Source organism: Pteronotus mesoamericanus, unplaced genomic scaffold, assembly GCF_021234165.1.
Source record: "Pteronotus mesoamericanus isolate MK-2021 breed Mesoamerican mustached bat unplaced genomic scaffold, CSHL_Meso_final contig_1018, whole genome shotgun sequence".
Lineage (NCBI taxonomy): Eukaryota > Metazoa > Chordata > Mammalia > Chiroptera > Mormoopidae > Pteronotus > Pteronotus mesoamericanus.
In genome coordinates, this window is record NW_026555002.1 from 4,188,025 (window position 1) to 4,207,385 (window position 19,361).

Genomic DNA, 19,361 nt, shown 5'->3' on the forward strand with positions numbered 1-19,361 from the left:
GAAAGAAAAGGAAAAGGAAAGAGAATGAAAGAGACAGAGTGAAGCTCAAATAAACAGCAAATGGAAGACTTGAAAAAGCAAAGTTCAGTATTCCGTGAGTGCGTGTGAAGCGGGTACAGGACGGGGGTCTCCCTGGAGGGCGGGGCCTGGAGGACAGTCAGGAACCCCCTGCCCTCGCCCGCCCGTGTCTGGAAGAGTTGTCTGCAGAGCTGCAGCACTTAGCCAATGGCGTGGCAGGAGGAGGCAGCTTTATGCCACGTGTTCCTCCCTCGAAGGGGAAATTTTCATAATCCTCTCTTGCCCAATCATTCTCAGCCCAAACCACTCTCCTCCTAAAACAAAACAAATCCTCTCTCCTTCTCCATTCCCATCCTTCAGACCTTAGTTCAACTGTGATCTCCTCGAGGAACCCTTCCCCAACTCCCTCAGAGCTTCATGCTTCCATAACATGTGTTTCTCTTTCTATCCCGCAATCCATACTACAATCGTTCCCATCCTGCCCTTGCGCTCCTTCAGCAAAACCTGCAACCTACCTGAGTCTGTACCTGCAGCATCTGGCTTGGATCCAGGCTGGCGCAGGCCGAGAAGCCCCTGGGCACCTGCACTGCCACAGGCAGCAGCAACAGGACCGTGGCTCCGACCATTTGGGCAACACGGCCCCCAGCTCTGGAAACCTGAGGAAAGCCCCAGACTCTCAGCCTAGAAAAAACACCCACACAGGCACTAACTCAAAACATACAAACACACACACACACAGCACTGAGCTGAAAGTCAAAATATCTGAATTCTAGATTCTGCTCCCTGGTTCTGTTAAAAACTCCAAGTTCTCAAAGAAGTCACTTAATTTCTCAAATGACAAAGTGAAAATAAACTAGCATGTCCCCTTCAACTATCCTTCATTAGATGTCTATAATAAAAACACATAAATATCAAAAATGTGGAATAATTCTGAAATTAAAATTGTTATATATGAGTAAATTATTTTTTTATATTGCCTCACAGCTTGATACTTTTATAGCTATGTCTTTTGCCAAAAAAACATGCTGTGAAATAAATTGACTGTTTACTACAACAGCTAAAGGAACTGCTGGGTTGTTTTTTTTTTGAAAACCCAAAGGCCCTATAGTTTACATACCCAAGAGGAGTGAGCACAACAAGTATAAAGAAGCAAAGATGAATAATCCAATTAATTCACATTTGTTCACACCACTGACTACAGATTCCTTTGATAACAATATGCTTTTGTACTAACAAACCTGTAATACAATTGGCCAGTATGCTTTGAAATATTTAGATTCTGCATGCCAGGGATTCTTGATGACAGTCTGAATATTCTCTTCTCTCTCATTTGACCCTATCACCAACTGTCATAGGTGGGCTAAGGCCAACAGAGCTCCTCTCTTCAGAATGGGACGCTGTGAAATACTCTGATGAGTCCTAAAAGACATACATAATGGGGCTGGCTGTAATATACAAAGCAACTGTCAGGAAGCCACTGTGAAGACCTTAGGGGCTCCAAAGGAACAGCATAAGCTAGGAACCCCGGACCATCCTCGGCATTTCAAATGTTCTGAAAGCTGAAGAGGGCCCGGCACACACCACGGCTGGCCCCCTGCCATCGTCCCTACTCTGCTCCCACCAGCAGCCCAAAAGGTAGGGTCCTCCTTGCCAGTCTAGGTCTTTCTCTGCACCCATGCCAATATTTTACAGATATTAACTGTAAAACAGAAAAACAACAAGCTGTGTCTACGTAGCCTGAATGTTTTGACTGTGGAAATGCTATAAGGAAATCTGCAATTCTTATCCACAAAATTAGACCTTTTGGGGAAAACCACAACTTTGCTTTGTTGAGTCTTAAAGCAGATATAGGTTTTGTCTACAGCTAAAAGCACCAAGGCAGAAGTAAGAATGCCCAAGTTCCAAATCTGTCCTCCTAGAGCTCAACAATAGCAAACACCTTCACCTCCAGCCTACTCCCATCTTCCTAGGCTTCCTGCCCAAAGCAAGGGTGCCTCTGAAAATGCCAGGGAAGAATGTACTGGCTGGTCTTTAATACAAATAGGTGAAGGGCAAGGAAATGAGGCAACCATTTATTTATTCACATGCTTGTTTATTTTAGCCATACCCTACCCAGCCGAGGACAGTAAGGATGCCAGGCAGCTTGGCCTTGTTCTTCTAAACAATCTCTGCAGAGCTCAACAGATGCTCTACTGTATGCACTCTATTCTTATTCTTCACCAGTCAACACCTCATCAGCTCTAGACCGACCCAACTTGCTTACCTCTCTTCTATTTCTTTCAAATATACCCACTATCACTCCTCAAACCAAAGGAAGCCATCTTTCTTGTCTGTCTTTGGCTCATCTTAACTATAATGCTGCCTCTTTACTTTGTCAAATGATCTCTAAGAATATTTTCTTTGGCTTGACTAAGCCCTAATGCACTCCTCTTGTGTTTTTGGACCTGGTCAACACTGTGCTCGGTGATGCTTTCAAGAAAAAAAAAGAAGTGAACTAAATGAATCTATGTGCCTAGGACCTGGAGCCAACGCTTAGCTGTGCTTTCAAGGAATCAAGGGGAGTAGACTATATCCACAATTGGTGGCAATCGTGGTTGGGGGGTGTTCTGGACTAGGATAATTAACTTTCACAAAACACTATGCACTTAACTTCACAGCATTAATCAAAATCATCCTTAAATTTGTATAGTGTGATTAGTATGTGTCTCTTCCCGCCTGCACTCCCCACCAGACTAAGAGCTCCATGAGGGCAAGAACTATGTCGTTTTGATCATGACTAATTTCCCTGCGTCCTACAGTCACTGGCACATAGGTCTAACTCAGTTATTCTAGCCCTGTCAGATGAAAAGAATTAAACTTATGCCTCAACAAAGTCTGCTGTAAGGCAATTCTTCCCATACTCTGGTCCAGTTAACAATGAGAACTAACGTTTCTTGAGCTGCTACCATTGACCTGACACCATTCGCAGATTTCTACAGGTGTTCTCACTTACTCCTCATGACAAGCCAATGAAATAGGTGCTGTGATCATTCCCATTTTATGGATGAGGCATTTGAGGCACAGAGAGGTTATATAATTTGTTAAGCATGTGACAGGGAAGACAGACCACAGGGAAGAGAGCAAGAACAACAAATCAAATCCTTCAATGTCTGTCGACCAGATGCTTCTGGGTCCCAAGCATTATGTGGCCTGTTTCTGAGGTAAACACAGGGTCTTACGGATCCATAACTGCTCAGTTTATGATGCCTCACTGATGCACCATGAAATGCAAAAGGCCCCGAGAAGTTACAGTTAGAAAATGAAAATTTAACTCACCTTCCACTGCTCCTCCGGAAGCAGCTTCACAACCACCACATCCCCATTCAAGGCTCTATTACGAGCAATAATCCCATCAATAAAAATGTCTCGATCACCATCCTAGTTGGGAGAAAGAAATAAAATGATCAGCTTACCAAAGCTTGAAACCAAAGATTACTTCCTTGATTTAAAAACTGTAACTCCACAATCTGTCCACTGATTTAATAGGAACACTAGTATATAGCCACAAGCAGACCTAGAAGGAGTTCAGTCTCTTTGGTACAAATAGAAATGGTGATGAATGTGTAAGAGCAGATTAACGGAATACAGGCAGGCTAAAAACAAATAAAAACACATGAAGCAAAAAACTGGGATTGCATACTTTCATAACTAAAATAAGAAAGGAGCGAGTTATCCTTAGGTTATCCTATTTTTTCCAAATGAAATAAAGCATACTGATATCTTTTCTACACTAGCTGAGTATTTTTTTTTTAATAAGAGTGAGAGTAAAGAAAAATAGGCTTGCAAGAAAACGGAAGAACAACAACACATAATCCCTCAGGACACCGAGAGCGGGAACAGCAACCAACCCTAGAATGTGGGACCTCCAAGGGGAGACCAGCAAAAGCACACACTCCCAGCAGCCCCGCCCAGGAAAGTGGCAGAAGGACCCTGGGGTTGTTTTTATGGAGACCTAAGTAGGAGGCAAAGAAGAAAAGGAAAAGGACATAAAATGAATGAGATTCGTAAAGCACTTGCACATTCCACCTCCCTCACTGACTTAGGAGCAGGGTGAACTCCAGAGTGTGAATGAACGCAGCAAGGCACGAACGCCTTCGCCCTCGGCCAGTCGCATGCTTATCAACAGGCCCCTTAAAGCGGTGTAGCCCCAGTGACTCCCCCAGGTATCGACTGCTAAACTTAAATTAGTGCCAGATAACTTTATAAAAACAAGTCAAATTACTTTATAAAAACACTTATACGGAAAACACAGCTAAAGAAAAACATGCCTTCAACAGTGACAAACTTAAGTATTTTTTCATCAACAATCACGCAAACATGTACTCTCATCCTTTCATCCTTCCAAAAGTTTATACTGTATGTTTCTTTCCAGAGGATGAGAGAAGTAAAATGTGAATTTTTCTTCAAGGAGGTAATAGCAAACCCATTTGGAAACTCAAAATTTTCTAATAGACACTTGATATGGAATGGATTTAACACTCAACAGTTGACTGCGGGGGATTACTCTGACATTTTAGTCGAAGTTAAAATTAGCATTCCAAGTTCACTACCGCCAAGGGATTTTAGACACTCAACAACTTTTATACTTCTAGTTACAAACGATTAGAAATCTTTTAACACAGCCTTTAGGTTCAATTTCTAATCCAGGCATGGGCTGGAGGCTGTGGCCCACATGCTTGGCCAAACCTGACCCGCCCTAAGTCCCTGAGGAACAGCTACCATGTCAGCCACAAAGAATTACTGCAGCTGACCTCAAGACAAGCTTCCCAGAGAAAGAGAAAGAGGCAACCAGCACAGAGAGAGGGAACAACGGAAATGTGGCACAACATCATCCATCAGCGCCTTCTGCAATTTACAGCAGCAGGACGTCTCCGGCTTCCTAGGAGTGAAAAAAGAGCTGCCTGCATGTAGGTCATACTGCCCATCATCATGTGCCAAAACATACGCAGTGAGATGGCGCTTTTATAAACAGCTATACCACCCTTAGACAGCGCAGAGATTTAAGCCGACAAAAGATGCCGATATTGCCATGTTTCTATCCCGGGAAACCAAGAGAAGCAGGGCTAAGTAGAACCTCAGACAACACACAAATATGTAAATACTACATCACTACTCAGCTCTTATTTCATTCATTCAGAAGCCTGTATCTACTGTAGAATCTCTTAGTTTAATGATACAAAACTTGGGAACACTTTGATGTTCAAAGTTTGTCATCTCTTCTCTTAACAACTTTTTAAGGCCAAAAGTTTTGGCCTTTTATTTGAATGCCGGAAGACTTGCTTTACCCATCAGAAAGAACAGGAAAAAAGAAAGTGTGGGGCGGGGGGCGGGGGTGGAGGAAGGAAGGAAACTGGATAATGAAGAACTCCAGGGGAAAGGAGCAGGGGCCTGGGGATCATCTCGCTAAGTATACCGGAGGCTGGCGAGGGGAGGACAGCCCAAGTGTGCCGGGATGGTGAGAGCATCCGCCATCAATGCCATAGCAACTTCTGGACCAGAAGTCCATTCTACAAACACACAAAGAGTACCTCCCATGACAAGATGTCGAGGTAATTCAGAACGGAAATGTACTTTCTGAAAAAAGCCAAGTTTTTACATTGCGTCCACTTCTCCTTTTTCTCTTATACCCAAATAGGATAAAACATCATCTTAATAATATCAAATCATCTTGGTTTGCTTAAAGTCACATAGTCTTATTCTAACTATGTCTTACTTTTTTCAGAACCCCAGGAGACTGGTAGTTGCACATAAAAGTGACTTATTCCATGTATCTTGGGTTTGTCATGAGAAAATGAAAACCAACTTTCTATCAGTAGAAATGATAATGAATCTAAGTCAAATTCCCCCAAAACAAATCTTTTTTATACATGATGATCAATTCACTGTTCCCAGTCTCATGACTTAAGCAGATATTTGAACATAGCAAATGACATGGTGTAAGTTCACAATATTCTTTTAGAGTCAGTAAGAATAAATCTATATAATTTCATCAAATCTAGTCTTTTTTTGCCTCTTCAAAAACTTTAGAGTTTTGAGGTTGTGAGGAACATTAGACAATATCTAACCCACCCCCCTCATTTTACAAATAAGGAAACTTCTATTTCTTACCATCAGAGCAGAGGCTACATCTTCTTTGGTGTCGACTCCCGTCTTCAGCCTCTTTGCTAAAGCAGGGCACAGGGCCATTCATGCCCTGGTGCTGACACCCCACCTCCTAGTCTACCTGTGAGCATCTTCCAGTTCGTGTAAGTCCACACTTGACAGGGACATGAGCTATGCAGACGCGGAAATCCAAACCAGGGGTGGGATTCACCTACACGTCATTTATTGCCTCTACTACCTCCCTCTTCTAAAACCTGAAACTGACCCCAAAACCCACGATACTAGAATGCAGGATTGTTCCAGTATCCAAAATCATAGTATCTACAATCATTTGCAAATGGGCCTTGATAGAGCTTTTACAATCTATTCTTAATTACTTACAGGTGAATCGTTTAGCATTTTTTCTCCCCCTGTGACAATATTACTTCTCCATGATTGGCCAGACAGGAGAACAAAAGGCGCACAGAAATAAGCCAATCCTAACACCACAACTGTCTTCAAAGGTCGAAATAGGACATGCTAGGAGTACAATTTCAAATAGAACAATTTGAGCTTTTGAAACATCAATATATTTTGCTTCTTAACTTCCTTTAACAAGCCAGATTAAACAGTGGCAACACATCACTTGGAAACTTAATTCACATAAATTTAAGCTACCAAAACCTAAGCTAACTAGGCCTCACACTTTAGGGTACCTCTGCCCTCCCCTCCCCTCAGCCACACTCCTCCCCACGGCTCTCAGGGCCACGCTGACACGCACCCCCACTGGTACCGAGCGCCACGCCCACTTCCAGGGTACACACGGGCATCTTCCCCAGGTCTGTCTCCCCGAAGGCTGACCACATCCCAGGTGGCAGCCCTGGATTTGACGGGTGGCTGAAGGGTGGGTATTTCTACGGGCTATGGACAGAGGTTGGACACGTGGGATAAGATGCCCACACAGGTGCATGCAAGGACACTTGCTGAGCAGGGGAGCCGAGCAGACGGGATGGGGAGCCAGGGCCGGGGAGTTGGGAGGCGGGCCAGAGGCGGGCCCTCCCCGAGCAGCCACATTTCGACGTGGAGCTCCAAGGATTCCGAGAGCTCCGCATTTGAACCCAGGTTCATGGAAGGTGTATTTGGCAAGGAATATACTTTATTTGTCATGAATATAGCTTAGTTAACACCTTATTAGTTTGATTTATGACTTTTAAATATTTAATAGAAGGTATGTGTGCCTCCTATTGTACTTTTGTCCTATGCCCCATATGTGTCAGGAGCCATCCTAACGGGGACGTAACGGGAAATTCAATATTGTGTGCGCAGGGGAAAGACAGCGAGCAGAAGTTGTTTCAGGGTGCTCTGTGCAGTCCCGCTCATTCCAATCAGTGACGGCAATCTCAGAGTGCACGGGCGACGAGCGATGTGAAGCCTGCTCAGTTCCTCTCAGAACGAACCCCTCACCACACTGGCTGCGATTCCCATGCTTAAAACACCGTGTTTTTCACACACCGAGGCTGCTAACACAACCAAGCCCCTTTGGGACACCAAAAAAGAAACACTTTCGAACGTGGAGAAAACACTGGTTATGCTGGACTTCCTGAGAGATGGGCTACCTGTCTCCAACCTGACACCTCCCTCAGAGATTGCCGTGGGCGCTTTTCCTGACTAGTGAATGTGATTTTCTCCTTGTGCACAAACTCGGGAGTCTAACCCCTATGTAAATGTGCTTCCACTGTATGATGAAACTGCTCCTGCAGCTAGGTTACCGCCTAAAGCCGGCCTTCCGTTCTCTAGTGCGCATGCCAAGGTCAGCATGTGTAGCATGTTCTGTCATAGGAACAGGACATGACTCAGAAAGAACAGAGTGACATGTCAATAACACTTTTTTTTCAATTATGTGTGATACTATAATCGTTCAAGTGTACAACATAGCGATTAGACGTCTCTGTAACTTACAAAGCTGTGTGTGACACCCCCCCGACACCATAGGTAGCACAGCGTCATTGGCTGCCGCCCCGCTGCTGGGCTTCCTACCCCCGTGACTGTGCTGTAGCTCGCAGCTTGCACTTGCCCCCTTTGCCTTCCTCACCGAGCTGCCCAACCCCCTCCCCCCCCTGCCCCGGCAACCAGTACTTTGTTCTCTATGAGTTTATTTCTATTTTGTTTGGCTCTTTTTTCATTTTTTAAGACTCCACATGTAAATGAAATCATACAGTTTTGTCTTTCTCTGTGTGATCTGTTTCAGCGAGCATCATACCCTCTAGGTGCATCCATGTTTTCCCAATAGCAAGATCTCATTCCTTTTTACGACTGAGTAATATAAATGGATATAGATGTATTGCATCTTCCTTATCCATTCATTACTGATGGACACCTAGGTTGCTTCCATATCTTGACTATTGTAAATAATGCTGCAGTGTGCATAGAGGTGTATATATCTTTTCAAATTAGTGTTTTAGAATGCTTCAGAGAAATACCCAGAAGTGGAATTGCTGGGTCACATGGTAGTTCTATTTTTAATTTTTTGAGGAAACTCCATACTGTTTTCTATACTGGCTGAACCAATTTACAATCCCACCAACAGTGCATGAGGGCTCTCTTTACTCCACATCCTCTTTTTTGTGTCAGTAACACTTTTTACCTAATACAATGGTTAAGACCCGAACTTGACATATAAATGTGAATCCTTAGATTCTGGAGGGGAAGGAAAAAAAATAACAAACTGAACTTGAAAATAGGTCTTAAGGTTACTAGAATGACAACAATAATGCCTATGAAGTACATGACTAAACTTGTATTCTCACCAAACCTGTCATGTAACATAATGAAATATATTAACTGAAATATGTGTATTCCATTTCCTCATCTATAAGCAAAAGTTTATTCCTATGGTCTTTTCCACCCTGAAAAATCTGTAATTCTACTGGCATCCTATTTACGGTGTCCTGGAAAAGTTAGGTCAGGAATTTAAGACCATTGCTCTCTCAGCTTTGCACAATCGAGCCTTATGCAGAGAACTGCTGCTGACTATATGTCAGAGTTAACTTCCCCTGATGGGAGAAAGCCTGTTAAATGAGTCATGAACATAAGGAAGGGTATAAAGACCCAGCGGCTAAGAGCCTTGCACCAAGTCCTATCACCTGCATAAAAGTGATGTGAGAAACTCTGACCAAAACAAAAAAAAAAGGCATTACACATTATTTTTGGACAAATTTGCAGATTAGCTCATGCAGTAGATCGAAAGTAGATAGCATATTTGTTTAGGAAAGATTAACGTAAATCAGTGGAAAACCCATAAATCCTTTTAAGCTATAAACTAAGGGCATCCAATTACACAAGCCGGTGGGTGTCTGCGTGGGTTCAGCTGCTCGGCAGCCTAGTAACAAATGCCACCGCTTCCATCTGAAGTGTGACTGTAAGACTGGCAGAAAGGATCGTTAACCGCAGGCAAACTCTGTTTATTTAAGTTTGAAACGAACCCTTGCCCATCCTCGATTTTGTTGTACTACTCCTCTTTTTAGTCGGAATATATTATTTCAGTTTCAGAACACATCTAAAAAATTGAGTGTGACATTAAGTTTATTATAAAATTATTGAACTTACCGGGGAAGGAATGAAGGCTTCATGAAACTTCTTTGGATTAATTCTCAGTACGCCCTTTAAAATAAAAAATAAAATCTATGAAAATTTAACTAGTTATACATGTATGATTTTTCCATACTTATGTTTTTCTCCAATAAAAAGTTTTCAAATTAATTAAATGGCTTGATCTAGAAGCACGCTGGATTATGAGAACTATTCATGAGATGCATGAAACATGACATATCGGTATCTGCAACAGAGAGCTCCACCAGAAACAGAAAGCTCACGCGGCGCCTTGCTGTGAGCAGGCTGGGGTGAGACACAGCTGGGCTCGGAGAGCAGTGGGGGAGTGGCGGCTACTGGGGTTTTATGTGCTCCTGTGCGCCAGGCTTCGAACTTAAACTTTCACTGTAAGAACAAGGTGGTCAGGGGTTTACGCCTAACTACGTAATGGTCTTTTCAGTTCTCTGGACCTTTCCACAATTGCTTGTTTCTGTGACAATTTTCAAAGTGAAACAGGTTGCTTTCCAACCTGGATACCTACCCTGGAGGGATTAGATGTATATTTTTCACTCTGGCCCCTCTGCAGAGCTGAATGAGTCCATAATTCAAAATGGTCTAGAACCAGCTCTTAATGTAAATGGGAATCCTGGCTCCAACAGCCAGGCCACCCAGTCTGCCTTCAACTTCATGTTATTCCAGCACCAAATCAGGGCCTGCTTCTATTTATGCACAGGGGTGCAGGTGGGGGCCGTCTTCAATAACGGTTCAGTATTTCAGGCTCTTGCAGGAAGCTGTAACCCTCCCCACGTCCCCGCTGCATCTGACGGCCACTGGAACACACGGATGGAGGCAGTTATTTTCCTAAGGGCCAGACTCAAAGGCTGTCTTGAGAAAGTGTTTTAAGCAACACTTCCCCTTAAGATGTTGAAAAATTCAAAGATACATAATTAACAAAACAGGTGAGGGCATAAAATAAAGCAGAAAATAATTCTTCCTTTCACTGGCACACCAAGTTTAAATTACAAATTTCCATGCAACGGTTTCTACTACCATTAACATCCCAATGAGACTATTACAAATGCTCATTCAGTCCTAATGCAAGAATTATTTCTTGAATTCTGACTCTATTCAAGACCCTGAGACAGACAGTGTGGGGGAGAGAGATGGTCAAGCTCTGTCCTTGGTGAAAGGTGAATGCTGGGAGGGCACAGCTTACTTTCAGCCGGGGGCACTAGCACAGGCCCCAGAAATAGTGTCTGACCCGGCCCTGGAAGGAGGCAAAAACCTTGCAGATAAGTCAGAAAGGAAATCCAGGCAGAGCAACACAAGCCAGAGTGAGTAAGAGGGCAAACGTTCTGCTCCCCTCAGGTTGGGACTCTGCGGGGAAGAGACAGAGTGGCCAGAAGGAAAGGCTGGCAAGGCTTGCTGAGGCCAGACCCGCAGCCTCGCTTCTAGGACAGCGGTTTCCTGCTGCAAGGAGGAAAAAACATATCTCCTCCACCTTTATCTATTCACTCCACAAACACTCCCAATGATGAGCGTGACGGGCGCCGGCCTAAGTCCTGAGGACACAGTGGAGGGCGACAGAGCCTCTGCCCTCCTTGAGCGCACTGTCTCACGAGGAGAAAGCCACTCCAAACACATAAAAGTAAATTCATTGAAGTTAACCTTTTAAATTTATTTTCTGATTCCAGGCAGTTTTTTTCTAACCGAAGTTTCTACTATTTTCAGTTGCTCTTCTTCTATCATCCCTTCTAGCTCCGTGAACAGTTAGTACATGAAGGCTAGAGACGAGAAGGCCTTCCGCTGGGAAAGCGCCTTTAGTTATGGAGCACTCGGAGAGGCCGAGGCTGGGCTCCGGGGAAAGGGACAGGTCTCTCAGGCCTGTAACGAGGCTCTAATGAAAAAAACAGATATTAAAAGGACCTTAAAGATCCAATTCTTGATTTTCTATTCTGAACTACCTAATGTATAAAAGCATAGGGCAGGGTAGAAGGCTTGTTCTAGGGAAACATTTGCAATTAGACTGGAGCATATTCCTAGGAACTGGCCCTCGGGACCCCTTCGAGAGCACACACCACATGGAGGAGGAAGACTCTAGCAGGGTCCTTAGCAGACCAGAGTCACCTCCGCAGCCTGACAGAAGGGGCTGACAGTAAAGCATGCCAGGAAATGGTCTTTTACCTAAGAGACTCCAGCAGATGTTCTGTCTTCCCTAAAAAGTCCAGGACTTCCACCGTCATACTTTTATGACCGTCGCCTAACCTGCTCCAACCCCTTCCTCCTCACCCTTTCCTCGGCCTGGCACTGGGCCCGTAAGGTCCAACAGGCCCCACCTCACCGCCGAACGCTCGGCGCCTCCTTCGCCTCACTGAAGCCTGGGCCTCGCCTGACACGCTCACTTTCCTTAAAGGGCTCTCAGGAAACCCTCTTCTCTCTCCTATTCCACGCATCTCAGGGGCCAGAGGCAGAATGAACCCCTTGCTTCCTCACTGTGGCTTTAACAGCGTTTTCCCTCCGTCCCCGTTCCACCCACCCAGCTCCCTTAGGGTTCATGTCGTTAGCCCCCTATACGCCCTAGGGCCGTCATCCTCAAGCCGGTCGTACCCCGACCCACTAAAGCTTTTACTTGTAGCCCACTGTCCTCTCCCCGCCGCAGTCCTATGAACGCTTAACGGGACCTCACACCCCTGTGGATGGCCGGGCCACCCTAGCCAGGCAGCCCCGCCACTCTCTCCCAAGCTCACAGCCTGTGTCTCGTCATTGCTGCTAACTACACCACCTCCGAAGATACACACACACAAAATAACACTTTCTGATTAAAACCTTCTGGCCTTCCAGCTCACTTAGGGTAGAAACACCGCTTCAACAATTCTCTGTCTTCGCTAAGACCTGCGGCCCGCGGACCTCACCGCACTCTGACCGCTCGTCATTCTCCCACTACGTTCATTCCTCTCCTTGGCTCCCTAGTTGCCGGGGCCCATCATTACCTCCTGTCCTTGCAAACCCGCAGCCTTGCGTCCTCTCTTCCTCTTATATCTAACTAATAAAACCTCACTCTCAGGTGACCCCAACTATCTGCCTTCTCTATGCCTCAACCCAAGAAGCTGAATGTCACTGTAGGAAAATACCACACAACTGGGCTAATCAGCCTCACTTGGCAATCACAGACATGTTTTACTTGGCTTACAGAATGTTTGAGAATACTCAAAACTGAAGAATTTCACACATAAATATGTATTTCCAGATTTTCTTGAAACATCAGCTAACTCCACATGGCAGCCACCACCTGAGTTGAATAACAGATGCTTCTCTCATAGCAATAAAAATAATTGCAAATAACACTTCTACCAATTTTACCATGTGTCACACACAGCTTTAAGGGCTTTATATCTATTCAACTAATTTAACATCCAAACCCTAGCGACACTATGAGGTGGGCACCGCTATTCTCTTGTTTACAAATGAGAAAAGCGAGGCCCTGAGAGGTGCCCACATCCCCACCACAGTCAAGCCCAAGCAGCCTGGCTCCAGAGACCTTGCTCTAGCCACTGCCGCCCTGTGTGCCGTCGCCCGGGGCCTCTCCGCTCATGTATGCCATCTGCCCCCTCCCCCAGGAAACCCGCACTCCATCCCAATGCTTAGCCTTCCCGATCCTGGCGAATGACAACCTCGTCCACCCAGCTGCCCGACTCGAACACTCGGGAGCCACCCTGCAGGCCTGCCTCTGCCTCCCCTTCCACGTTGGAGCCACCGTCTGTCATGCCAGTTCTAGCTCCACATCCGTCCACTTCTCTCCACCTTCCCTGCCGCCCTCCTTGTTCGCATCTCCACAGTTTCTCGCCTGTCAACCCTGCCAATCTCTCCCATGCTCACAGCCTGTGTCTTGTCATCATTGCTAATTACACCACCTCCAAACATACACACACACACACACACACACACACACACACACACACACACAAATCAGGTATTCTCATGGCCTTCTACATGGTCTCCCAGCTCCACACTAATCTACTTGTCTTACAATCGCCAGTGAGATGTACTTAAAGCATAAAATAGATCATGCCTTTCCCCTGCTTAACATCTTCTAGTGACTCCCCACCATTCTTTAAATAAAAGCCAACTCTCCAACGCAGCCCAGAGACCCTACAGGACCTGGCAGCTCCTAACTCTGCAACTTATTCCCACGTGGTCATCCCCTTTGCTCGCCATGTCCAGCAGGCCTCCTCCCTCGCCCTCAGGAACACCAAGCCTTTTCCTGCTCGCTCTTCTACCACTAGCTGATCTCTCTGCCTATAACGTTCTTTTCCTTATTCTTTAAGTGGCTCATTCTCACCCTCCAGATCTCATTTCGGAGGTCACCTCCTCAGAGGTAATCACAGAACTGGTCACAGGCTGTAATTGCTTTATTTTTTTTTAGTCCTTTTTGTCTATCTCCCCAGTGAAAAGCCTCTCTTGGCTGCACTTAGTAAGCAGTCAAGAAAGATTTGTTGAGCAAATTAATTAATGTCTGCAGAGCTGAAGGTCCCCCACCAGCCCCTAGGGTTAATGTTATGAATGCCATCTCTTTCTTCTAAATGACCTGGCAGTCCACTGTAATGTCACCTCTATTCTTCTCTTTAATTCACACCCAGATGTTCTCCAGTTGATTTTACTCTTAACAAATGGTGACAGTTTAAGAACTAGGCCCTCCCCTCCTGTCTTCCTGAACTAGGATTTCTTTTGAGGTCCAGTAACAGCTTTACACCAATATCCTACTGTAGGAGGGACTGTGACATCATGTCTCAGGCAGTTCTAGAGGCTCCGCCAGAACCACCTGTAGACAAAGTGACATCTGGGCTTGTGAAACCAATCAATTCTACTATCTTCCTACCCATGTCGCTTTGGCCATGACCCCAAACATGAGCCCCTTCCAAGACTGCCGATCCCATACTCTCAGTTTCTCCCAGCATCTCACCTCCTGTATCAACCTCCCAACAGTCCACCTATATGAAGAGAAAAGACATATGTTTTTGATGTGAGAACTTATTCACTAAAAAAATTTTCAAAACGTCATGTGCATGATCATGGGTTGTTGCTGGTCAGTTCAAACGCAGAAAAGAGATTTCATGGTCACTGCAGACTCCTCTTCCCCACACAGGACAAACACCAATGAAATGTCAAATTATTGATCAAAATATTGAAAAGCAACAAAAATATAATTCTACTCCTCTATTAAAATATCTCAAATCTCTCATTAAAAGTTGCTTCTCTGGATGGGGAGAAGAAAAGGGACATAACAACATACTTATATTTGCATACAAAGTTAACAAATGCTTATAAGTTTCAACATTCAAAAATCTTGTATTGTCTAGTTCTTTAGCTTACCCTTCAAGGCCTGCACACACAGTTTATATCAGAAAGCAGATGGACTCTGTTTCTTTGCCTATGAAAATCTTATTTACAATGTTGTATATTTCACACAGTGACCTCATATCTGGAACCCATTCCTTTCCCCATCTGCAAAGAACAACTGTTCTCATCTGTGGGGGGAGGCTCTGGCTGGAGTCTCATGATGTCACAGGCCAGGAGGAACCACTTAGAAACTCCAGGAAATGAGAGTTGTTACATTGATCAGTTTTTTTGTTGTTTTATTTTACTATCAGCAAAGAGTTGCTTCAAAAGCAAAAATTAATAGGAAGGGGAAAAACTAATACAACCGCAGAATAGTTCCCTCATGTTACCTCTGTAAATTCTATAACCAAAACGATAAGCAATTTTTCTTTCAAGTTACAACAATCGAAATTCCCCTCATTTTTCTTCAAAGACAGTAAGTACCTTGTTCCTTTATTCAATCAGAAAATAACTATTCAATATAAACTTATTAAGCATCAATCAAATGCCAGGTATGTGGGAATAAAACATGACCCTGCCCAAAAGGAAGTGTACAATCTGTTTGAGGAAACATAAATGCCAGGAAATGATAACAGGTTTAAAATAAATGGTCGCCCTGACTGGTGTGGCTCAGTGGTTCGGGCATCATACTGCAGAGCAAAAGGTCACTGGTTTGATTTCTGCTCAGGGCACATGCCTGGGTTGCAGGCCAGGTCCCCAGCTGGGGGCATGTGAGAGGCAACCGATCAATGTTTCTCTTGCACACTGATATTTCTCTCCCTCTGTTTCTGCCTCCCATCCCCTCTCTAAAAATAAATGAAATATTTTAAAAGAAAAGAATTTTAAAAAGGGTAAACCAAGAAGTCAGCTTCAGGAAGTAGTGATGGCCAATTCTGCAGAGAATGAAAATAAGACTTCTCAAAGGAGGTGACATTTAGCTAGGGACTTAAAGGTTGAGCACAATGACATCAAGAAAGTGGGAGAAGGCACGCCAAGCACCAGGAGCAGCATGCAAAGAGTCGCAGAGGAATCAAAGGGCAGTCTTTACAGAAAAAGCGTGAAGGTCAGGGTGATGGAGCAGGGGGTACCCAGAAGAAAGTGTGGGAGATGAGAACGGGAAAGGCACCCAGGTCCTCACACATGGGACAGATCGGGGCCAAGAAGCTGTAGGTAAGACGGAGTTCAGTGTGTGGGCTGAGTGACGACAGCATGTGACCGGACTAACAAATGAACACATGTCCAACTCTCCTGAGAGAGGCCTTGTCAAAGAAATCCAAGGAAAGCTTTAAAAAAAAAAGCCAACAGGACTTCTAAAGTTGGAAAGATCAACTCATTTTGTTAAAAAACATTTTTCCATTCAAGAGTTAATATTAATTACACATGCACTTGACCACAGGAAAACACAAAAAGGTGTTAAAACAGGAAGAGAAAATGATAGTATCTATTAATTGGCTGGCTCTTCAGCCAAAAACACAAACATAGAAGCTGAGCTCTCAGAATGAGAAACAACAGAACACAGTCAACATCTTCAAGAGAGCCAGGTAACACATGGCAATACTTCATAATCCAAGAATTATGAAATGAACGTAATTCAAAGGACACGTGGCCCTGCCTCCTCCACCTCACCACCTACCACCCGCCTCCCGCCGCAGGTCCAGGAGCCTGGGCGCCTCACTCCACCCCGGGCCGCCGGGCCACACCGCCGTCCACGCCGCTCCTCTCCACACCTTCTTCCCACACACACACCACTCACGGAAGAGACCACACCAGTTACCCTCCAACATCCACAGCGGACGTCACCTCCCAGTTTCCCAATTTCCTCCAGCCACTCTCCCATGGCCCCTGGTCATGCTCTTCTCTCAGCACTAACCGCCAGTCACTGTCCCCATGGCCACCTGCCTCCCCCGGGCGGCCGGTGCACAGCGCACAGAGGCCGCCTCCCGCACCTCATCCCGAGGGCGCCCATGTGCAGGCTCCTGACTACAAACTGTGCCGGGCTGACAGCGGATGCTCAATAAACATTTGCTGAGCCAAACCACTGTACTAGCTTGGAAAAGTATTTTGTAAACTATAAAGCACTCAACAAATATTGCCTGCTGCTGTTCACTGTTTCCTTTTCAACCTTATTCTCCATCATTCAGCTTTCATGTGCTCAAGGCAAACTGAACTACCAACGCTTCTTCTAGCCAAACTGGTCCTTCCATTTATAAAGCACTTTCTCCTATTTTTACTTATTCAAATTGCACCAATCCATGGCCTGGATCAAAAACATCCCTTCCAATAAAACATTCCTGGACAACGCTCACTGGAAGCAATAGCTCCCGCCTCTCCAATCCCAGAGCACAGTGCTCCCTCTGTCTTGTGGCGCTTACTACCTGTAGCTGCCCTGTAGGCCTAAGAAGCGGGGAGCCCTGTGCCTGTTCTATCATCATTTCTTTCAAAGCACACAGCACAGAAAAATAAACACTTTACTGAAAAAACAGATGTCTTCTGATTCCCCATATCCAAGGAATAGCCAGCCTTCTAGTAGCATTTAAGCACCTGGATAAGCGTTCCTCTCTTCAAGCCTTCCAAAACATCCTCCTTGGACATGTAGTTTTCAAATATGCTCTTTTTCTTCCCTCGTGTGGACTTGTTCTTTGACTTTTTGTCACCTGGCGAAGCACCAGCACCACGTGGGCTGACCACAGAGGACACACCTAGAAACAGGAGGCAGCAATCAACTCTTCTCAATCAAACATCTCTGTATTTTTAAAACCGCAGGTATTTTACCCTTTTTTTTTAATTTAGAAAAAACTAAAAAGAAAATGAAGCTCCCTGAAAAAGATTTCAGATAGTCATAAAAAAAGAAAGAATAAGTAAGAAAACATGAATCAAACGTATACAGAGATGAGCTTTAAATCAGCAGCACAATATCCATGGAACATAACCTGAACAATGGGCTCAGTGTGCTTTCTGCTCACAAACAGACTGTTTACAAAGAGAAATTACTAAAAGATTGCCATTTTTCAAGAGGAAATTAAAAAACTGTGCTCAATATGAAAAAATTAAAGACAACAAGAAACCACACTTAATTCTAGAATAAATGACAGGAGAATATTTAACAAGTCACCAGAAGAACTACAGCCCCTCGGCCGCAGGCCCGCCCACGCCGCTACCCCAATGCACCGCAGGTCCCTGGCCGCTGGAGTAGACGCCGTGGCCCTTCGCTACCTCTGAGCGTCCCCGGGTTCGGCCTGCTTTCAGGATGGCTCATTGCTGCTTCCAAGGCCGCCTCTTCTCTCCAGATCCAGGTGGGCCTCCACTGCTCAGGCTCAGAGTTCCCGGGCTTGAGCAGCTTGGTTGTGACAAGCTGAAACCAAAGAGAAGCGGGTGACTAAAGAGCAATTAACCTGTAGCCTCCTCTGCGCTCTCAGGGAATTAGTACTTGGATGGCAAAGGCAATGTGGTGCCCTCCTAGGCTCCTGGTGTCAGCTTCTCCTGGGCAGTTAGTCAAGCACGCCATCTGTCCTGAGTTTCTTTTCAAGGTCGTCACCTTCACAGGTGTCACTAGCTTATTTGTTTAGTCCAATTCAACTAAAAACTTCCACAAATGGGCAATAAGGTGGAAATTAAGGCATTCTGCCGTTCTATTCAGCTTGTGAAATGCACAAGAGCAGGAGGGAATATGGTTTTGCAAAATGATATAAAGACCTAGAATCTAAACACTATCATGAAATAGGTACTAAACTAGGACTCAAGAGACATGGCTCTGCCTAAATTTAACCTTGAACCAAATGACATCCCTTTACAAAACTGAGTCATCAATCCCTTGGAATTCATCAGCAAAACCCAATTCACTGCCACAACCACTATTAATCCCAAAACTATTCATGGAACCTCCGATGGCTCACTAGCTTTCAAAAATAGAAACACTGTAGATAAGCATCTGTTTCCCTACTCTTACCTGCCATCACTTCCAACCAGCCACCTGCCCAGAAGCTCAGGCAGCCGCTCCTACGGAATACAAGGCAGCGGCCCGGGTCAGCGGGCTGCGGTACGGCCCGCGGCTGGCCCCTGACCTTCCACCTGGGTGCTGAGCGTGTCATCATGGCTGCGACTTGCTACTCTGCGCAGGCCACTAGCCCAGGATTTAAGCCTATACCTGCGAACTTTCAAAACCCTGGTAAGCAGCCTTTATGATTCCCCATAGAATGGGTCCAGATGTCATTCTGAACGCTAGCTTCCATTTCCTCTAAATTTCCCACAAACATCCTTTA

General features: G+C 45.0%; 1 protein-coding gene across 2 annotated transcripts in view; it reads right to left on the minus strand.

Annotated features, from left to right (window-relative positions):
- The window catches only part of DIS3L2 (DIS3 like 3'-5' exoribonuclease 2), a 268,095-nt gene that overhangs the window by 214,704 nt on the left and 34,030 nt on the right, over window positions 1-19,361 (minus strand). For both annotated transcript variants that reach the window (XM_054571544.1, XM_054571550.1), the window contains 4 exons: window positions 18,316-18,454; window positions 17,644-17,801; window positions 9,745-9,798; window positions 3,334-3,435 (listed from right to left, as the gene is read on the minus strand). In XM_054571544.1, coding sequence (XP_054427519.1) covers window positions 3,334-3,435; window positions 9,745-9,798; window positions 17,644-17,801; window positions 18,316-18,358 — 357 coding nt within the window. In that variant the 5' untranslated portion in view covers window positions 18,359-18,454. The remainder of the gene's footprint in view (window positions 1-3,333; window positions 3,436-9,744; window positions 9,799-17,643; window positions 17,802-18,315; window positions 18,455-19,361) is intronic.